We start from the raw sequence: 24,067 nt of genomic DNA on the forward strand, positions 1-24,067 counted from the left end.
TTAAAGTCCAATGGCCATAGGGCCAGATAATGAAAACATTGTTTACATTCCAAATCCAGACTTTGTGTTTCCAAGTAAAAGAATCTCGTGCATGTTGCTCAAAGCTTCCATATAAAAGTTAGCAAGTCCATGAATGTGCCATTATCCCCCCCCCCCTCAATTGTTAACAGAGCTTTCTGATAATGCCCTGAATACCCTACATAGAACTGAATGGAAAGGCACCTGTTCATTACATCACACCAAAATAAGTGCAAATTTAAAGAGGCGTATGAAATTCTAATCATCAAGCATAATATTAACAATAATGATGGTCTAAAAATCCCAAAAATATGGAGGGCACATATTCTTGGGATTAACCACATAACCTTTTGATCTAAGAGTTCATTATAAATTATAATTAGAACTATAGTACTCCAGAATCTTAGCCTTATTATTGAGGCCATCCCTGGAAGTTGCAAAAGGAAACTGTCAGCAAGGAGATAAGGAGTTCTTTCTTTGCATGGAGGGTAGTTGAACCATGGAATGCATTGCCTGATAGAGTGGTGAGAGCATGAACCATTAATGAGTTCAAGGAGTGGTATGATAGACTGTGTTTTCTAGGAGGGGCCTCCCATAATGAGTCTTTTGACTCCATGGAGGCCTGGATCATAATAATATTAATAATAATAATATAGTACATACTTATGTTAAATTATTAATCAAGCCACCACACTATTGCCGTATTAAAAGAATTAATATAAATCTGTTCTCTGACTATGTTATAAATAAGATAATGTGGGTTTTTTCCTGCTAGAGGTCAGCTCAGTAGAATAACTGTTACTTTGGTGATCAAATAACTGTTACTTTGGTATACTGTTTGAAATATAACATAGCTGTGTGTGTGTGTGTGTGTGTGTGTGTGTGTGTGTGTGTGTGTGTGTGTATCATTATCAGCCATTGTCGATTCACTGCTGGATGAAGGCGTTTCCCAGATTACTCCCAAACTGCCTGTCCATGGCTCTCCTTTTCCATGTCACTCCTGCAAATCTGATGATATCATCAATTCATCGTGATTTAGGTCAGCATTGTGGTCGTTTTTCCCTCTCGTGGAATCCAATTCAGTACTTCTTTTGTCCATCGTTGATCTTGTCTTAGAGCATTATGCCCAGCCCATTGCCACTTCAGATGTTTCACTCTTCCTATGATGTCAGAGACTTTGGTTTGATTTCTCATCCATGTATTCCTTTTGTGGTCCAATCTTGTGATACCAAGCATACTTCTTTCCATACTAAATCAATCTTGTGATACCAAGCATACTTATTTCCATACTAAATTGTGTTGTTCTTAATTTTTGAATTTCCTTTGCATTCAGTGTACATGTTTCACGGCCATATGTCAGTATAGGAAGAATACACTGGTTAAAAACTTTTCTCTTCAGGCATAATGGTAGTTGGCTTTTGAATATTGAATGTAATTTTCCAAATGCTTTCCACCCAAGCATCATGTGCCTTTTAATTTTGTCCATGATATTTTGTTCCATTGATATCAGTTGTCCTAAGTATATGTAATGATCTACTTGTTTAATTTCATCATTATTCTTTACCAAAATGCATTGCCTGAGAAGGTTCTTTACACTCTTTGTGTAAAGAACCTTCTCCTACTTACCCCCCCCCCTCCCTATACGGTTGGGGATAGCCTCTTGTTCTACCCCCTTCTCCATTCTATGAAAAATCTCTTCCATATCAACCTGATAACAACCCCTGACTAACTTATATGTCTCACTCATATCCACCACCACCACCCCTCCTATCATGAGACTTTGATTTACATTTTCTCAATCTGTCCTCATTCTACTCCACATTTCAAAGACCGCTGGCCATCTTTGTGAATCTTCTCTGGATCCTTTCTATCATATCCTTGTCATAATGAAAGTCTGGTGACCAAATCCATGCACAATAATCCATGTGAGACCTGATCACTGCCTTATAGAGTGGCATCATAATCTCTTTGTCAGGGTCCTCTGCATCATTGTCATTATCTGATATGACAAGTTCACAACTTGTACAATGTAGCCCCTGAAATTCAGATCCTTGTCCACCACCACTCCCAGATCTCTCTTATACTCTACTGCCTTTAAAGTTTCCCAAATCTGAAAACATTACAATTTGCAACATTGAACTGACAGTTCCACTTACTTACCCATTCATGCAATCTATTCAAGTCCTCCTGTAAGGCCATAACATCTGATTGACTCTGCATTGCTCTCCCCAATTTTGCATTATCTGCATATCCTGTTAAAACCATTCCAATATCATTAGTCTCTATAAATTTAACAGCAATGGTCCAAAAACTGACCTCTACTGCACACCACTATGACCTTCCTCTTTTGGGATACTGCATCCCCATATACAACTTTCTGATACCTATCTGACAGCCAGTCACTGATCCAACTCAGTGGCTGTTACCCAACTCCATCTGTTTCAATTTATTTAACAGTTTGTTGTGTGGAAGTCTATCAAAAGTTTTTGCAAAATCTAAGTATACCACTGAATGTGCATCTCCCTTGTGCAATACATTTGTCACACCTTGTTATAGTATATAATCAAGTTAGTAAAACATGATCTCCCTTTAATAAACACAGGCTGATAACCACAGAGAATACTGCTGTTATCAACCCGTTTCTGTATCCTACTTCTCACTAATCTCTCTCTCTCTCTCTCTGTACTTTCACCACAACTCCAGATATACAGATTGGCCTATAACTTATCACCACCTTTATTCACTTGAACAATTTTACCTTCTTTCCACTCTCTTGGAGCCTGTGCTGTTATAACACTCTTATTAAACAGACATGTTAATGCTACTTCCTGCTTTGGAGTTTTAGAGCTCTCCTTAAAATTTTTATTTACAGAAGGAAGATACTTTTTTTTTTCTCGTGCAAAAAGCTAAATAGTTTTTCTCTTAATAGCTATTTAAACACCATATCCTTTTATGCAATTAATCAATTGGGGGTTTAGATCTGGATACCGAAAAAGTGCTATTGGAGTTTCATAAAACGGTCTGTACTTGAATAAATAAGGGAATGCACACAGCAACCGTTTTTCTTGATATTGTATAGTACTGTATTGTCTAATACTGTACATTGAATTGTGCAACTTGAAAGGTATTGTATAATAGTGTACTTTGAATTATACAACTTGATTTGTATTGTATAATACTGTACATTGAATTGTGCAACTTGAATTGTATAATATAAACATCTTGTATATGTGATGGGAATGATAATAAACTGTTAAACTGTTTAAAAAAAAATCAGATGGAGGGAGCAGGGTTTTTCTCCCAGAAACTCGAGTTAAGTGTCTTTCTCTTGAAAGGAGTTTTAATGGAACAAGACAACTTTATGTACCTTCACTTTACTGACAGTATAGATGCAATTTTTTTTTTGCTGATTTTCAAATGTTTGTTTGCATGGAAATGTCAAATATACGAAATGGCTCACATCCCCCATCAAACCTCTCCCCAGCCCCCCGTTCCCTTTTTCATCTCTTTCCCACCCTACAAAAAGAGTGCTCCTCCCTTAAAAATAATATATGTATATATTTTTTTTATAAAAAAAAATGGGTATTTTAAGATTCGGATTTTCATGAATTTATAAAATAATTGTTTGACAAATATAATTATCCAGAAGTTCTAGGAGAATAAAATGTATTTGGAACTAAGATAATTACAAAAAAAAAATTATGGTGACATCGATCTTGCATCGTATTCTGAACTCTTACTAGAATTTTCATTCTTTTTAAGTTTTGAGAGAAATAATTGGTTAATTTGTTTTCAATGGTTCTCTTCATATTTTTGATGCATTATTGCACTTTTCTTCATAAAATACTTTCTCCAACACCATACAGCAAACTACAGCAAGGACATAGTTTCTTATCAGGTCCATTGAACTTATTAAGGGTGTAGGAATGACAAATGACCAACTGCGACGTAGCATTGGGTGAGGGCGCAATATTGTCAGTTTTCTTTGGTTTTGAAACTTCGAAACCGAACATAGACTCAGGTCATTGCAGTCTCGAGAACTCATTTCCAAATATTGTAATACTACTGCGAATTTTCCTCACAATTCCTGTAAGTGTTGTTAGTTGTGAGAGGAGTTTTTCTAAATTAAAATTGATTATGAATTACCTACATTACTATGAAATGGACTTTGAAAATGTCATCGATGATTTTGCTAACAGAAAAGCAAGAAAAATCACATTTTAGAATGTTGAAATTAAAGTTTTACTTCAAAAATAAACATAGTGCTTTAATTTATTTCTCTATACATCGTTTTGACTTTTTGTAGTATTTTTGGTATGTATAGAGATGGGCGGCAAAAGCTCTAGCTACACCACTGGGTCACTGTCTTGTTTTCTGAAATGAAAATCACAAGAGCAGCAAGCTTTTTTGACCAATAGTTTTAAAAAAATACCAGGGCATTGCCCTGGCCAGACTACACCCCTGCCTTGCCCATCATACTGTAACTCGCTAAACAAGACGTGGGCCGTGTGTGTGCTGACATACTGTAAAAAGAAAGATACAGAGCCTTAGTAAACAAGCTGTGTGTGGTCGGCCGCATATTCGTGCAAGCGACCGTATCATAACCAGAGACATACGGAGACAATGGTTGCTATCCTACTCGCCGGTGGAGAGAGAGCCGAGAGTCACTGTGACATCGATGTGATGTACCTTTCGTTTCATCCCCCATCCGGTGACGTCACTTCTGGTAGCGAATGAAGACGAGGTACCCACTCAAGCACTAGTTTGTCCACTGCGGTCTCCAATAGGCTACCATGTTAAAGAACCGGTCGTTGGAAGGGAAAGAGTCCGATTTTCGAAATGGATTAATTCCCAAAGCGGAAACGGGTGGGAATTTTAGTAAGTTGCGCTATTCCCACTAAAAGTTAAGAAATTGCATGACATGCTAATTTTGGAATTTCAAGAGGAGACATTAACATTCAAGCTTTGTCTCTAGGTGAATATAAAATCATATGTGACTGCGGGAAGCTATATTATGGCCAAACTGAGAAGTCCATCCTCCTGCATCTCAAAGAACATCAGAGAGACATCGCTTATAGTAGAACCAGAGCTAGTGCCCTCTCAAGTCATGTCCTGTTCTCAGTGAACACAAATAATGAAGGTCGCCAACATAAAATAGACTGGAATACAACATCAAACATACATATATGCCATGATGAAGTAGAATGCCACATAGTTAAATCCAAAGAAATTATCCTAGACTCTTCTTACATAAACAGTAACCTTAGTTATAGTTTGCCAGACTCACATAGCTCTGCTATCAGATACTGGCACACTCGTGAAATCATACACTCGCATATGCCTAACAACAGAACTTCAGCCTGGACTGTAGCTTCAGTTCAACCTTAATTTCAGTTCATGGTCTGTTATTATAGCGTACAATGTTTCTTAAGGTGTTTTTTGTGTTTACTTTTAATGTTCTCACACCTGAAGAAGTTGGCATTCTGACGAAACATGTTGTATGTTAGATTAAATTAATTTGTTTTTCTGATTCTCGGAATTGCTTAACATGGTTTTGCTTAACGTGGGATTTGATTAACGCAGCGAAATTAATTGCGACAATCCCTTTATATATAAGTGGCAAGAATTTTAATTAACGTGCCTTTAAATTTACCATGCAAAAATATATAAGCCTCGAGGAGTGTTTCCTGGCCGAGAGAAAGAAAGTCGTAAGCACGATGTTGATGATAAAGCACTTAGTCATCTAAACTCTCTTAATGATCTGTGTGAGAATGTGAAAGTTTTATTCTTTCCAAATACGACATCATTGGACATGGGTGTCATTGCAACTTTCAAAGGCAGGAGAAACAACAATGGGAGAAAATACGATTACGCTCCAAGAATTTTGGAAAAAATTTAACATTAAACATGCAATTGAAAACATTCATGACTCGTGAGAGCAAGTGTCTTCTAGCTGCATGAGAGCTGTTTGGAAAAGGAAAAACCTTTTATAGAATGCAGTAATAACTTAGGTGGTTTTCAAAATCCTGTGAACAACGTGGTTGAAAAAACGTTACAATTGGTGAAGACCTTGGTTTTGACAGTGTTGATGCAAAAGATGTTAAAGAATTATTGGATTCAAATTCAAAAGATTTCAATGATCTTCTTGAAATTGAACAACAACGCGCATATGGAGATAACGAACAAATGGAATGTGAAGATGGTCCCAAAGGGGATAACAATCAAAAAAACTGGATGGAATATTTCACAGTTTAGAATCCCTTAAGCAGCAAGTAATGGATATGGATCCAGATGTTAATCGAAGAATGCTTGTTTGCCGAGGTCTAGAGAGTCATTTTGCGTGTTATCGTAGAATTTATGCTGATACGAAAAAAAACTAAAACTGTTCAAATGACTCTTGATAACTTTTTTTTATAAAAAATTGCTAACTAATCCAGGTACAAGCATTTATTAAACATTTACTTTGCATTCATTTTTTATCTTTCCTAAAAGAGTGCCATATAAAACAAATTATTAATACAGTAATCGATCATGGATGAATTGTAATTTTTAGCATTGATTATTATATTTGATTAACATGATTTTGATATAAGTGGTAATATCGAGGGATTAATTAAATGCGTTAATCAAGGGATACCTTTATATTGAAGCCAAGTTACTTAATCATGACATGGCATTGAAACTAATGCATTAAGGGGAAGGTGAGGTATTTTAGGAACTCTTCACTTCAACTTGAGAATGATCTAAATAATATATATTAATACTACTGTTAGTAATAAACCACATTTACATAAATGTCTTCCATTTATTAGGAAACACATTCCATTCATGTCATATATCTTGCATCATGCATTTGTGCATGAAGACTGATCGATTGTAATACTACTACTAATAATAATACTCCTACCTTTATTTTGGACCATTTTCTTTAAGAAGGCAAAATCCACATCAGCAGTCAAATCTGCAGTTCCAGGTTCACAAAGAGGATCATGCAAAGCATGATTACGAAACCCCTGTATTTATAAAGATATTTAATTATTTAAAAAAATCAGGTTGCAAGAATACAATAATTTACTTATATATCTTAAAAATTAATATATTACAGAAGAAAAGTCAAGGAGAAAAATCTTAATTTCATATATTTCCTATTAATAGATTGAGAAGAACTTGTGTTTTTTTAAACTAAATATGGATACAATTAAAGCATGAAGGGAACGAACAAGAGGAAATGTTAGGAGCAACAGCAAAAGTCTCTCCGACCCTTTTCATGATATGTCCATTAGTGGGTATAACATAGACTAAGATCTGTCATGGATCTAAAGATGAGTATGGGTACTGGTAGGCACTGATACTGATTAACAAGTGAGCCTCTAGATAGTGAGATGTTTACTGTTAATGACTATCTCCATTATTCTGGAGAGGACTTAAATGACAGCAATTGTTCAGTAGTTTGATGGAGATTTTTATTTTTTGGAATAGACTGGATATATCTTGCTTCCATGTATTTGAATAAGTGCTGGCCAAGTATAAAAGACTAGGCAACATAGGTCAAGTATTGGTTCTGGAACACAAGGTTAGAATACTAATGGGGAGACACCATCAGAAAGAGAGAACTTTTTGGTATCTAGGTTATTTAAGGTCTTCTGATGTTTTTTTACTGAAAGACCACAGAAACATATGCTACACTGTTTCTGATATTATTATTGTTATTATTCTGGCCTCCATGGAGTCATCGTGGGAGGTCCTTTCTAGGAAACAAAGTCTATCATACCGTTCCTCGAACTCGATGACCGTGCTTGCTCTCACCACGCTATCAGGGAATGCATTCCATGGTTCAACCACCCTCCATGCAAAGAAACCACTCCTCACCCTCTTGCTCACAGCTTCCTTCTGTAACTTCCAGGATGGCCACTTGTCATCGGTCCTTCCCACTGTTCCACCAAGCAAAAGAACTCCCCGGTGTCAATCGTGCCACTACCTCTCAACAGTTTAAAAGTCTCAATCACATCAACTCTCCTTCTTCTATCTACCAAACTTTGCAGTCCACATTCCCTCAGCTGATCCTCATAACTAACATTGTACCATTCAGACACATCTTTGTTATCTGCCTCTGTACCCTTTCCACAGTTAATTTTTCCACTTCAAATTCTGTGGACAAATTTGAGAACAATAGTCTAAGTGTGGTCTGATCAGGGTCTTATACAATGGAACGATAAGTCATTTATCTTTGCAGGTCAGCGTCCTTCTCAGTATTGCAACAATCCTCTGGGTTACCTTCACCATCTTTGCAATATGTTCCCTGAATTTCAGTTTTCTATCAATCATCACTCCCAGATCTCTTGTCTTCCCTACTTCCTCCAGTACAGTTCCTCCAATTGAGTATGTTGCCTCCTATCGATGTATCCCAAACTTCAGGACTTTACATTTTGCTGCATTAAACGACATCCCCATTCATTTGTCCATCTGTCTAGTTTATTCAACTCCTCTTGCAGGGCTACCACATCTGCACTATTACTAATAGCCCTTCCCAGCTTCGCCTCATCTGCAAATAACTGAATATCCCCCTGCAATCCATTGGCAATGTCATTGATATAAAAGTTAAACAATACAGGTCCCAGTACTGAGCTCTGTGGGACCCCACTTGTAACCTTCTGCCTCTTTAATATCGTCCCACCATACACAAATCTCTGATACCTATCAGACAGCCAATCCTGAATCCAATTGACTAACCCAACATCTAAACCCATGTGCTGCAACTTAAATATCAGCTTATCATGTGGCACCCTGTCAAATGCTTTTGCAAAATCAAAAAAAATGGCAGTATGTGCCTTTCCCTCATCAACTGCTCCTGTTACTTTATTATAAAAGGCAATCATATTACTAAAGTAAGAGTGTCCCTTAACAAATTCATGTTGACTCTCACAGATAACATTACCTTCATCTCCAAGATCTTAACAATTACTGATGAAACACAAACTGGCCTATAGTTAGACACATCTGGTCTGCTACTGCCCTTATGCAATGGCACTATCTTACCTTCCTTCCTTCCTTCCATTCCTTGGGTACCTTTCCCATAGTCAGACTTTCATTGAAAAGCCAGGTCAAAGGAGCTGTCAGTTCTTTAGTACATTCTCTCAAAACCTGTGGTGAAATACTATCCAGTCCCACAGCTTTACTGACATCCAGGGTACTCAATATTTGGAACACACTCTCCTCTTGCATCTCTAAACTTGAACCAGCCCTATCCCTCTAGTATTAAAACTTACTTCTCCAGGATGAAATACTCCAATGAAGTGTTTATTGAACAACTCCACTATGTCCTCTGCATCGGTCATTCTATTCCCATTTTCATCCCACAATGTCATTCTTCACACAATCTTTTCTCCTCTGACTTGGCCACATAGCTAAAAAATTCCCAGTATTTTCTTTGGATCTTAGTGCCAATCTCTTCTCATATTCCAGTTTCACCTTCCTAACCATACTAGTCACTCTCCTGGCCATCTGCTCTCTCCACTCCTTCTTCTTATATCCCTTCCATAACCTCTTTTTCACCTGCAGTTCCTGTTTGATATTGTTTATCATCCACTTTACACCAAATTGTGTCCTCTTCTTTCTTCGTGGAATACAGCTTACTATTGCTGCTAACAAATATTCCTTCACCATTTTCTAAGCGCTAATAATATCCCAGCCTTCCGATTCTACCCTCCATGGAACTGCCCCAAGTTGATATCTAAGACTATTATAATCACCTGCCATATAATTCCACACACGTTCCCTTTTTTTTTATACTCCTACATGTCTATTCATCTTCCAAGTCAAAATGACATGGTCACTCTCTCCAACTGGTGCCAAATCCAAAACTCTTGAACCTCTTGTTCCCTCTATTACATGTTGCCTAAGACATTTGTCCCTCAAGAATTATAGAAATTCTATTCCCTTATTACTGCATGCATTTTCCTCTTCCCAACTTATACTGCTGTAGTTAAAATCTCCCATAACAATAGGGATCTCATACATCCAGGTTTGCCCGGGACAGTCCTGGTTTTATTACTTCTGTCCCGGCATTCCGATATGTTTAGTTCGGGACGCTAAATCCCAGATTTTTTAGAATATAAAAATATTAACATTTCTAATAAGAATAAGTACAAGTCGTAATATTTTTGGGTGCTTTTAAAAATGTATGTTTACAAAACAAAAAGCAGAGACATTTATTTTGTAGTTCGGTGAATTACCAGAATGTTAGAATTTTGGGAAACCGATTTAGTTCCATACATTTCATTTAGCCGGAGAAAAGAATGTCAGAATGAGGCAGACAGTTGCCCAACTGTATTTTAACTAATCGCAACCACGACATATATTTCGTTCATCTAGTCGGCTGTAAATTTTTAGCAATCTTTTGTCTGAAGCTTAGTTCGCATAGCGTATGATATCCGACGGTCCAAAATGTTTCTCATTGGTCGACATGTTTTTGATTATTAACGTGCAATGATAGTTCATTTTCTTTCAACCAATGAGAAACATTTCGGACTGTCGGATATCGTACGCTATACGAACTAAGCTTCACACATCAGGCGCTAAATTTTTTTATATCGCTACAGGGTATGTGATATAACCTAGTTTTGAACTGTTCATTTCGTATTCTTGCATTCTCGTATTAATTGTGAATATTGTATTTTTTAAATTAATAAAGTTATACCATTCGTTACAAAATTCCCAAAAGAAAGTGTAATTTCAATGAAAAATTGAAGGATCTTTTTCCTTTCATTTTCATAACAAAAAGCATTGACTGTGAATAGCTCAAGAGTGAAATGTAGCGTGTGCCATGCAGAATTTAATTTAAAATTTTTTTATTTTAAAATATATAATGTTAACGAATAAAATTTATTTCTCATAACCCTTAATTCTACAAAATTTATTGTGTCCTGGTTTTTTGTTTTCAAAAAATGGGATCCCTACATAACAATCATTCTTCTTGCACTTGTCAAGCTCAACTGCCTAAACATCTCCTTCTGTGTTCCTTGGCTTGTAGCAACACCCCACTAAATATCCTGTCTTGCCCACCTCTACCTCACACCATATGCTTTCAAAACCATTAGTGTCACTGCCTTCCAAAAAGCCTTCACTCTTAGAGGACATAAGTCAGCACTTATCATAAGCAGTACTCCACCACCAAGTTTTCCTTTCCTATCCTGCCAAAAAATGCTATACTCTGCTACTTCTATTCCTGTTATTATATCATCTTCCATCAACCACGTCTAAGAGATCTCAATAATCTTTGGCCAGGCTGATGCGATCAGCAGTTAAGGTAAGAGGTGATTTGCATTGGTAATCAATGTAGGAGTTAGAAGGGAAGACTGATGTCAGGAGATTTGCTTTAAGTGTTGTAAAAGTGAAGCCATATGGGTGAGAGAGAGAGAGAGGTGGAAGTACAGGTGAGCAGAAGTTGCATCTGATGGCCTTTGCAGAGGATCATTTATTAACAGTCTGGTACCTTCATGAAAAGCAGACTTTTTATGTGTAAAAATCAATGTAGTATACAGGGATGCCAGTGTTAGCACTCATACACCATCTCTAAAATCTGAGTAGTTACAGTAAAAAAGAGAAGTATAACAATTCTGGAGGATTGGAAGATAATTGATCTGCAAAGATTCTGTAGACTAGACAGCATATACTTAGGGAAGACTAGAAGACCCTTGTAGTCAATAATTTGAAGCTATTTGGTTGGTATAAGTGAGACACCCTGACAGGAATAGAGATGGAGGGATATGTAGTCTTTTGCAAAGACAAAGAGAAAAGTGAGGAGGAATGTTACCGATGATGGTAGAGGAGTTGCATCCATCTAGGATGGAGATGCAAGGAGAAAATACTGATAGTGTTATTGAAGCAGTATGGTCTGAAGTGGAGGTGGACAGGATGAAATATTTAGTAGGGTGTTGCTATAGACCTGGTAATGTGGAAGGCAGTGAGAAGGTAATTTTTAGGCAAATTGGTCTGGCCAATTAGAAAAGAGTGATCATTAGGGGCAATTTCAATTATGATAATATAGACTGGAATGACGAGACATCAACAACCAAAGAGAATGAATTTCTTGATCATATACAAATATACAGGAGAAGCTGAGTTACATGGACTCAGCTTGTCCTGTATATTTGTATATGCTCCAGATGATGATCTTAATATGAAGATCGAAACGTCCGGAAATTAAAAGAGTTATTTATAACATGGTTGTAGAGTCCATAATTTCTAAATTAAATGCTGATCATTGTGCAACTCTAAAAGAAATGAATTTCTTGAGTTTTTAAGGGATAACTACCTTAAGCAGTAACAGATGCAACACATGGATTGTGGCTCTTGGATTTGATTATTTCATCAGAAGATGTTGTAAATGAAGTGTCACATCTTCCTCCAGATGGTAAAAGTGACCATGAAGTGATTACTTGGGTGGTGGCCAGCCATATCAGAACTTTTGTGAGAAAGAGTTATATGTAGAAGTTTGCCTCCTAGTTTTCCATAATTACCTGCCTTATAGGCAGGTAATTATGCAAACTAGGAGGCAGCTTGCAGCGAGATCATGGAATGAGGAATTGCATGGGAAGGAAATCAATGCTGCTTTGTCTCTACTCAAGAATTATCTGGCAGAGGCAAAGATTGAGTGTATCCTAAAAATCATGAGATTAAATAAGGTAGGCGTAAAATGGATGACTGAAGAGGTGAGCATGCAATCTGGAAGAAAAAGGCATTGTGAAGGCAGCACAAGATGAGTGGAGATAATCAGTTACATGAGGAGTACAAAGAGCAAGCAAGGAAGGTGACTCACTTAGTAAGGGCAAGTGACACTAAAAGAAATTCTAGGGCGTTTTTTCAATATGTGGCCAGTAGAAGGAAGAATGATTATTGGAAGAAGACGTTAGTCAGGATAATGGGAGAATGATAAACACTGAGGAGGATATAGCAGAGGTGTTAAATGAGAAGTTCATTACAATATTCCATCCTTGTGATTGTAACATAATGTGGAACTTAAGTGCAGTGGGAATGGGGGAGGAACCACTGATGGTGAGTGAGCAGAAGGTATACGAGGAAATGAGTAAACATGGTGTCAACAAGGCCATGGGAGTTGTAACAAACTGGTAGTTAAAACTGGAATAGATGGGGTTGGATAGTAGATTAGCGTGTTGGATTGGAGATTGGCTGTCTGATAGGTATCAACAGGTTGTACATGGGAGAGTGATATCCCAGAAGAGGAAAATCATTGGTGGCATGCATAAGGGGGGGGGGGGTCATTGTTGTTTAATTTGTATGTAAATGCTATTAGAAAGGCTTAAATGGTGATATTCAGTTGTTTGCAGATGATGCAAAGTTGGGGAGAGTTATGAGAAGTAGAGCAGATGTTGTAACTTTGCAAGAGAACCTAAATAGACTGTCTGAATAGGTGAGTATGTGAGGATGTCAGTTTGATGTTGCAAAGTGTGAGACTTTAATGGGAAGCAAAGATAGGATTGGTGGGGATATTTTGGAGGAGGTGGAGGAGAAGAACTTGAAATTTAATGGACATTTTGCTAAAATTGTGAGAATGAGACAGTTGATTATGGGAATGATGCAGAGAACACTGACGTGTAGAAGTAAGGGTGGTTTGATTCCACTGTACAAGGCTTCGATCAAGCCACATATGGATCACAGTTCACAGATTTGGTCATCAGGTTTTCAAAAGGATGATGAGATGTTGGAGAGGGTTCAGAGATGATTGACTAAGTTAGTTTCTGGGCTCTGGAATGTGAGGACAGATTGAGAGAATGCAAACTACACAGCCTAGTGGATAGAAGAAAGAGGAGAGACATGATTGAGACATATAAGTTGGTAAGGGGTAATTACCAGATTAGCGTGTTTTTTTATAGAATATATGGTGACAGGGGAAGAATGAGAGCCAATCCCTGGAAGTTGTATAAGGTGAGTGTGAGCTAGGGATGAGGAGTAGATTTTTTGCATGGAGAGTGGTGGGCGGAATGCATTGACTGAGAGTGTGGTGAGTGCAGGGACAGTGAATACATTTAAGTTAAGATACAATGAGCTGTGCATGTGAGAGTGGGACCTCCCATGATGAGTCTCTTGACTCCATGAAGGTCTGTTGATAATAATAATAAATAATATATTAGGAGCTTTATCTGTTTTGGTTAGTTTCTGGGCTGCATCAATTTCATCTAGAGTTACTGAATTGGAATTTGCTGTAGACATAGAACACGAGAAAACTTTTGTAAAGATGGTGGATCTCTTTTTTTCGGTATCTGTAGAAATTTTGGGTTTAATTTTTTTGTACTAAGATTTCTGCAAATATTGCAAAAAATTAGTTGGGTCTCATACCAATTATTAATTCATATGAGACAGTCAGGGGAACTAGATTATGATGGGAGGAATGGTAAGAATCTGTGTGAAAGAGCAACCATATTATACAACTGTGTTAAGGAGAGAAATGTGCATGGAATTTATTAGAATTATCATAGAAATGATTATGAAGCATAAATGATTATTGGTTCATCTGGTTCAGACTTATTAAGCAAGTGCAAGGATGTCAGCACAAGCAAGGCACTAGAAAAGAAGAAAGACCTACAAGTTGTCCAAACCAAATCATGCAAACTACAAAAGTGAGTATACAAAAAATCATTATGCCTGTACATGAATACCAACAGTACTAGAAACAAAGGGATAGAGTTTGTTGAATTAGTGAACATGTTGGGATCTCAGATTGTAGGCAATAGTGAGACCAGACTATCTACATGTGATAGACATACTAACAATTGAGTGTAAAGGGTAGAGTATTTTTAGGAAGAATAGGCAGGATAGAAGATGAGGGAGCAAGCAGTATGCTGCTAATGATATTGGATGATTTGAGTTAGATTAGGGCAGAAAGCTATGACTGCAAGACTAGTAACAATTTTCCATGTAGCAGAAAGTTTGAAGCCATATGGTGTGAGGTAAAGTATAATAAGATCAAATATACTGCAGAGTGTTGTTACAGACCTAGTCGATTGGTTGTTGCTAGTGATGACAAAATGCATGATCAAATAAACATGATGGGTGCGAGGGTGACTTTAATTATGCGATCATTGACTTTGTAGCAATGAAATCTAATGAGAAGAATGAAACCAAATGTATTGAGCTGTTGCGAGACAATTTCCTCAAGCAGAATGTGACAAAAGGAACTCAAGGTCTAAGAGTTTTAGATCGAATTATAGTGTAAGAAAAAGTTTTAGTTAACAACGTGACTGTTCTGTCTTCAGATGGTGACAGTGATCATGCTGTACTGATTTTTCAAAGTGGCTAACTTTATGAATGTTCCTTCCAGAAAAGAATACATGCTGAACCACAAAGCAGGAAATTATGATGAACTGAGAAGTATACTAGATTCTATTCCAAGGTATCATTTGTTAAATGAGAATGACATCAGAAATGCATGGGAAGCATTTAAAAGCTGCTTTCCATGCACTCCTGATATGCAAATGATGCAATATCAGAATGAGTCCCTAGTTCAAAGTGTTCAAAGCATAAATAGGGTAGGAGAAAAATGGATGTATAATCTTATTCAGTAAGTGATTCCTAAGAAAAAGATGGTATGGAAGGAATACCATGTGCATAATACCATGTGTCAGTTATGAAGATATAAAGAGCAGGAAAGCCAGAAGAGTTACAACTACTGTATGGAAAGCTAAGTCTGAATATAAAAAAATAATGGCTTTGCAAGCTAAAGAAAAACCAAAAGAATTCTATTTTATGCAGCAAGTAAAAGTAAGAATGAGCATAAAAAAGTAACTATGCTAAATATACATGTTATGTGTGTGACAGATGCTGAAGAGATTTGTTCAAATAATGAGTGTCCATTTTGCTAAAAGCTACCAACCTGGTGTATGCAACATTGAGCTTACTTCTACCTATTCACTAGATGAAGAAACTAAGGTGTATGAGGAAGATGTACTAGAACTGTTGTACAAAGTGGATAAGAATTTGGCAAATAGGGTCAGATGAGATATCAGCATAGATGATAAAAGGGTATTCAGTCGAACTGGCTGTTCCTTTGACCAGTTTATATAATTTGAGTCTCAGAGCAGAGAAGATTCCACAAGAGTGGAACAAATGTATGATAATCTCATTGCACAAGGGTGGTGCAAAGACTGATGTGTCCAAATACTGATCTATCAGGATTTCTGGAGTGATGGGGGTTAAGATTTTGGAAAAGTTAGCAAAATCTATATGCAGAAATGGATTGACAGAATCTGTAATTTGCAATAAAGAGCATCAGTTTGCTATGTTTTAACAATTTACTCAGATTTTATAAAAACTTATAATTCTATCTTTACAACTTGTAAACATTGAATGACAATGGAGCAAGTACTGATTCCTGTGGTGCACCACTGTTTACCTTAAATCTTGCAGACTACCATCCAGTGGTGTAGCTGGAGCTTTTGCCGCCTGGGGTGGTCCCTGAGTTTGCCACCCCTCTCAATACACACCAAAAATACTACAAAAAATCAAAAATGATGTACAGGGAAATAAATTAAAACACTATGTTTATTTTTGAAGTAAAACTTTAATTTCAACATTCTAAAATGTTATTTTTCTTGCTTTTCTGCTAGCAAAATCGTCAATGACATTGGCGAAGTCTATTTCATAATAATGCAGGTAATTCTTATTCTATTTTATTTAGAAAAATTCCTCTCGCAACTAGCAACACTTACAGCAATTTTTTTGTGAGGAAAATTCGCAGTAGTATTACAATATTTGGAAATGAGTTCTTGAGACTGTATTTTAGAATTAAAAGTTCAAAAAGGTTCAAAGTGCCGCCCAGGGCGGACCGCTCCCTGTGCTCCTCCCTAGCTATGTCTCTGCTACCATCCCTGTATAGCTGTTTGCTAATGATGCAGAGATAGGTAAGAGTAATCAGGAATGCAGCTGATATGCAGTATTTGAAGAATGATATGAATAAGCTGGAATTGTGGGCATATGAAAATAGCTATCAGTTCAATGTTAGTAAATGTAAAGACATTAACTTGGGTGTAATGAAATATCCAATGTCATATTATATTGGTGGGATTATGTTAGAAGAAACTGATCAGGCTAGAGATCTTGGAGTTTTAGCTGATAAGAAATTGAAGTTCAAAATCTTAAAATAAGTTAGATATTATTATTATTATCACAGGACCTATGGAGTCAAAGATTCATCTAGGAGGTCTGTTTGGTCATACACACACAGCTCATCATATCACATCTTAAACACATTCAAATTCTCTGCAGACACCACACTCTCAGGCAATGCATTCCAATAATTCACAACTCCTCATGCAAAAATCCTATATTAATTATAAATATTTTATGACCAAGAATATTTTAAGGTCCAATTAACAATTTTAATTAATATTAATTCTTTATTAATAGTTTCACATTGTGGTATGGCCTCTCACTACAGTAGGTCATGTGTTTTTGAGTATGTGTTTTTGTGCGTGTATACATAAACACATATGTGCACACACACATATAAAGACTAAGGGTTCAGATAATAAATTAATGTCTTATTCAAATGCTTAATAATTAATTAACTATGACCTATTTATCCTGATAATTCAAAATTGCAAGTAACCAATTAAACATGAAAATATAGTAAATTTAAATTTAATTATTTTAGCCTTGTCCATCTCTTAATGGAAGAAATTAGCCAAAACAATGAACTAGCAGGACAGTGTTCAAACCAGTTTTAAGTTATGGATCTGAGAGTTGGGTTAGAGTCAAGCATGAGCTTGATCAAAGATTAGTGAGATCACAGATTTGAGAGTTCTGATAGAAATGAGGACATGAACAGATGACATCAATGGTAGAATCATATTAAAAATGAAGATATTAGGAAGTAACTTGACATTGTTAGCATGCATGAATGTGTGAGCAGAACTAATCTAAGGTGGTATGGTTACTCAAACAAAATGGGAGAGGAGAGGTTAGCAAAAAAGATGTTTGATGCCAAGATGATAGGAAAAATATCCAGAGGAAGACCAAGAGTTAGATGGACTGATTCAGTCAGAAGTGCTTTAGAAGCCTGAAATATAGATACAACAATATTGGAGTGCTGACAAATAAGAATAATTTAAAGGAAAATTGTTGATAGATTAATAATAATGTAAACTTAATTATGTAGTGCTGTCATAGTAGCCTGTACACTCCACAAGGGTACAAATCAGGTAATTGATGATAATGACTACTATTCCAAAGAGCCTTTAGCATGAGACTATTTCTTTCATAATAATAATTTAAAGTGCAAACTTTCCTAACAGAGGTGAAGACTGCACACTGAAGTCTTATAATAATAAATCAGCTAACACCTTTTTATTCCTGTATATGGGAGTAGGCAAGGCCATTTAGCCCTATCTAACTTTTGGAGACTGAGTGGGCAGCTCAATCTCCACTGGTACCAATCAGAGATAGATGGCCCAAGGCTATCACTAAATTAAACGGTACACAGTGAAGAGAGACGGCTCAAATGTGCTGCCATCTCGTGGTCCCTAACCCTAACACAATATATTTAATGTCTGAAATAATTTGGGTTCTACGGTTGATTTTCTTGAGATTATGGGACGAAAAACCCGAGTTTCCAAGAGGAAAAACCCACTTGCCCGTGCCCGAGATCGACTAACTCAGGAACCGGTCGAAAAAAAGCTTAGAAAAATTTCCTCTAGTCGCCGACTAGACTCGAAACCAAGTCTTCCTTCGTACGGCCAAGCGCCGTGGTATGCAAAAGCCACATCCACTGAGCTACACAGGCTCTGAAGTCTTAGCTAGTTCTATATTCTTTATGGATAATGGTCTTGTAGTTTTAATACACGGCATACATCACTAACATCAATGTCTTGTTAGTTGAAAATAAATGAGACACAGGACTAATTCTAAAATTAATATCAGCGTGGTATTATTTTATTTTCTTTCTTTACATGTATCTACCATATTTTTTACTTATTATATGTATTATTTGGATCTGCAATGAAGTTGCACATATTATATGTAGTGAATGAATGATGCTTAAAGATAAGTCATTTTGTCAAAATATTATTATTATTATGTGACACCTCCAGGGAATCAAAAATTTATCGAGGGAGGACACCTACAAAGAACTACACCAGTGCTGTCTATTCCCCACCACTGCCACTAGTACTTTCACAGACAATCACAAACATCCACGCCCATGGCAGGATTTGAACTCACAGCCTTTTGGTTGGATAGCAGATACATTAACCACTCGAACCAACCAGGCTGACTATATAGTTAATGATATCTGCCGGCCTTGAAGTAGCTTTCTCATAGATAGTCTTCTTTCAGTAACAATGATATTAACAATGATATGGTTCACCAAGTTGTCCGTAATCTTTTCGACAACATGGCGAACCATATCTTTCAAACTAAGAAGAAAATCTCATATCCAAATTTCATAGACTAAACGATCAACAAAACCAATGGACTTATTCGAATTTCCCCACAGTGAACATTAATAACCAACCAGAAGCATAAAGCAACAGGAGCCACAATCACTTGCAGGTAACTGTAACATATTGAACCTATCCAACCATGCCTTAAACAAAGACAAGAACTCTCGCTACTCAGCAAAGGTCTAAATTTTGCCATAGAGCCCAGATCGATGAACAAACTGGATTTTATTTATAATATTGAAAGAGGATCAAGAGTCATTCCAGGAGCCACAATCGCCACGAGGTTGCACATATTACATGCAGTGAATGAATGATGGTTGACCCCTTAACGTACCAATTAAAAATCAGAAAGTGGTCGTGTTTCTGCCAATTTTTTGGGCAAGGGTGATTTGCTGGATCAAATTCATCATTATTTGAAAAATAATGATGAATTTGTGCAAACGTAAACGAAATAGCCGATACACATCGTTGGCAACTTTTCTCGGCTGAAAGGAATAGGCACAAGATTGTCTAGCGTCTATATTCGGTTGTATTTATATGTGAAACCAAAATTCAAAATCAATTTTGGTGCAATAAACAAAAGACGTGTCACAGATGTCTTTGTATGTTAAGGGGTTAAAGATAAGTCATACCAGACAAAATACGTTTAGAAACTGCCAACATTTTAAATATAAATCATAAGAAAACAATAACAAGCAACTTAACAAAACACAAATTAATGGCAGTAAAATCATTAAAATCAAATCCGAACATCGTAATAACTAGAGCCGATAAAGGAAGTGCCACCGTTATCCTAAACCGAACCGCTTATTTAGAAAAAATGAATCTGCTAGTCTTGGACAATAGTACATACCAACGTGTTAACTACAACCCAACCAATAGAATAAAAAAGAAAACAGAGAAACTAGTTAAATCATTTACATGGCTTGAAGATACAGTCAAAAAACTACTTCTGCACTATGCTCGTTCCCTGAGAATTTACCAAAGATACACAAACAAAACGCACCACTCCAGCTGATAGATGAAGGTACAGATAGCCCGAATTATCACCAAGCCAAGAAATTAGCAGCAACACTCAAGGAGTCGGTAGGTTATTCCCCCTCCTATATCAGAAACACACAACACTTCATAAACATAATCAAAGACATTACATTAGAAAAAGATGATTTATTAGTCAGTTTTTGACATCTCTGCCCTCTTTACGAATGTCCCAATCAATGACACAATCCTTTTTTTACAGAACAAATTCCCTCCAGATATCACACTGCTCTTTGAGCATGTATTACGTTCTGGTTATTTTGTATGGCAAAACGCTTTCTACCTACAAAAAGAAGGCACAGCCATGGGCTCACCATTACCCCCCCCCCCCCCATTGCTAACTTTTATATGGAACATTTTGAGCAACATGCTCTAGATTCCTCTCCTTCAAAACCCAAAGTCTGGCTTAGATATGTTGATGATGTTTTTGCAATCTGGTTCCATGGCTGCCAGACACTAGACACTTTCCTTAGCCACCTAAACAAACAACACAAACGTATACAGTTCACAATTGAGATTGAAAAAACAGAACACACTTCCGTTTCTAGATACACTTGTCACACGTCTTCCTTCTGGCAGTCTTTCCTTCACTGTTTACCGGAAACTGACACATACTGGCCAATATATGTATACATAAACTTCTACCACCATCCAACACAAAAACTAGATGTCATTAATACTCTAAAAAACAGGGCTTTGAAGATCTGTCTCAATGAACATGCGCTGAAAGATGAATTTAAAGTTATCAGCAATACTTTTCTAAAAAATGGTTACAGCCAAAACACTATTAACAAAATTATCTATAAGACCTCAATAAAAAACAAAGATAAACCATACTACAATAAAACTATAACCATTCCTTACATTAAAGGGACATCAGATAAAATAAACAGAATACTACAGAAATACAACCTCAAAGCCACCTTTAAACTTCTTGCAATATTAAAAAGCTTATTCAACTCATCCAAAGACCCATTCCCTCTGCTGGCTCATCCTGGAGTATACTGTATTTATTGCACCTGTAATATACCATATATAGGGGAAACAGGACGCACAATTCCTATCAGACAAAAGGAACATAAACGATATATTAAATATTATAAATGGTGAAGCTGGCATTTCTGATCCCTGAACACTTTACATAGAATTGACTGGAAAAGCACCAGTTGTTTACATCACAAAAAAAAAACATGGTATGAAAGCAAATTTAAGCAAGCTCATGAGATTCTTATCAACCACCCCAATTTGAACAATAATGATGGCCTAAAAATCCCAAGCATATGGAAGGCATGTGTTTTACCCACAGAACCTTTCTCTCTAAGAGTTAACTATAAACAGGACTGTAGATAATCCAGAATCCTAAATCAAAAATAACAATTGTAATGTTAAAATTATTATATTATTGTTACTGAAAGAAGACTATCTATAAGAAAGAATGTTTTTCTCTCATGTTATCTTAAATAGAATTTAGCTTTGATGTAGTTTCTAAATGATTAATTAATTTGTAATTTTTTTTTTTCACTAGAGGTCATGCCAATAGAATAACCGGTGATCAAATCATTGTTTTTTTAGCTTACTGTGTGTAATGCAATTCAGCTTGTCCTTGTATATACTCCAGATGATGATCTTAATATGAAGATCGAAACGTCGGGAAATTAAAAGAGTTATTTATAACACAGTTGTAAAGTCCATAATTTCTAAAATGAATGCTGATCACCGTGCAACACTAAAAGAAAGGACAAGAAGAGGTAGGTGATTATGACAAGCTTAGGAGGAAGTTTGAAGGAGTGATATTGCTTAAAAACCTGCAAGGAAAGGATGTTAGCAGTGCATGGGTGAGTAGATAATGTTACCTAATGTTACCTTGGATCAGGAGGATTAAACAGATAGAAGTTAGATGGATAAGTAGTATCATTAAGCAGAAGCTACAAATAAATGAATAAATAAAAATGTTATGGAGGATATATAAAGAGAAAGGTGACCAGCATGGTAAGGAAAGCAAAATTATATTATATAAAAAAAAAAAAAAAAAGCTGTGCAGACCAAAGGAAATCTCAGAGAGTTCTTTTTGTCATGTGGTAAGTAGGAGGAAGAATGACTATGGAAAGATAACATTAACGAGTGGTAAGGTGAAGAAGTGAACAAAACAGTTGAGTTAATAAGTCGCCATCATCAAGGATTTAGGCTTAGCATGGCCTGTTCGGGCCTTAGAAGTCATCTTTGAATCGTTTAAGAGGACGTCCTGGTTTTCTTTTTCCTAATGGCTTGTATTTTAAGGCTTGTTTTGGTAATCTTTCTGTTTTCATTCTTTGAACGTGTTCCATCCATTTATGTTTATATTTTTTAATTTTTTCTATTACTGGTTCTTGGTTTGTTTAATTCTTTCATAATTTCTTCATTTCTTTTGTGATCAAATAGGGTATACTTTGCAGTTTTTCTCATAAACTTCATTTCTGCTGTTGTTAATCTTTGTTTGTCTTTTTGTTTTAATGTCCAGATTTCGCTTCCATACATTAAGACTGGTAGGGCTAATGTATTGTATACTTTTAGTCTGGTTTGTTTTTGAACTAGGTTTGGTTTAAATATAGAGTTAATTACACCTGTTATTTTTAAATATTTTGCAATTTTTACGTTTATATCCTTTTCATTTTTATATGTGATTGTACATCCTAGATAGTTAAATGAATTCACCTGTTCTAAGATCTTGTTATCTATTACTATTTTAGTTCTTGCTGGATCTTGTCCTTTAAAGGCCATAGTTTTTGATTTTTCTGTTGATATTATCATGAGTTAATAAGTAACCAGTTTTAAAGGGTATATCATCCGAGTGAGGTTACAGATATGACTGGGAATGATGTAAGAAGAGAAGTTAATGAAATGGAGATAATTAGAATATTGCAGAATTTCAATGCATATACATCTGTAGGATTAGATGGGATATCAGCTTGCATTTTACAAGAATGTATAAGGAACTGGCAATGCCTTTGACTATGCTGTTTAAATCTAAGCTCCTGCAAAGTCCCAGGGGCATGGAAGGAAGGTAAAATAATTATATTTGCACACTTTCGCATAAAGGAAATGCTAAGACTGCAGTAGCAAATTACAGACCAATCAGTAACAGGAGTGGTGGTAAAAGTACTGGAAAAGTTGGTAAATGAGAGAATTCAGGAATGGGTGGATAAGAATATGATACTCTATGAGGGGCAGCATGATCTCGTGAAGGGTCGGTCATGCCTTAGAAATTTACTAACTTTTTTTAGCAGAATGACAGCTGATAGAGAGAATGGCTATATGATGATACTGCTGGATTTTGAAAAGGCATCTGACAGAATATCACATGATACTCTCTTATGGAAATTACAACAAATGGGAATGTATATGAAGTTGGTGATATATGGATACAAGGGTGGCTGACAGACAGATACCAAAAAAGTAGCATATGGTTGAATAGAATTCAGGAGAAAGCAAATCACTAGAGGTGTGCAGTAAGGCTCTGTGCTTGAACCACTAAAATTTTTGCATAAATGATAGAAGAAATAGTTTGAAGGGAAATATTT

General features: G+C 36.3%; 1 protein-coding gene across 2 annotated transcripts in view; it reads right to left on the reverse strand.

Moving 5' to 3' along the window:
- The window catches only part of LOC150101562 (protein arginine methyltransferase NDUFAF7, mitochondrial), a 158,645-nt gene that overhangs the window by 29,684 nt on the left and 104,894 nt on the right, over positions 1-24,067 (reverse strand). For both annotated transcript variants that reach the window (XM_090401052.1, XM_090401051.1), the window contains exon 8: positions 6,926-7,031. In XM_090401052.1, coding sequence (XP_090257178.1) covers positions 6,926-7,031 — 106 coding nt within the window. The remainder of the gene's footprint in view (positions 1-6,925; positions 7,032-24,067) is intronic.

Source organism: Typopeltis vanoorti, chromosome 11 (assembly GCF_054136105.1).
Source record: "Typopeltis vanoorti isolate ZY-2024b chromosome 11, IOZ_Tvanoo_1.0, whole genome shotgun sequence".
Taxonomy (NCBI): Eukaryota; Metazoa; Arthropoda; class Arachnida; order Uropygi; family Thelyphonidae; genus Typopeltis; species Typopeltis vanoorti.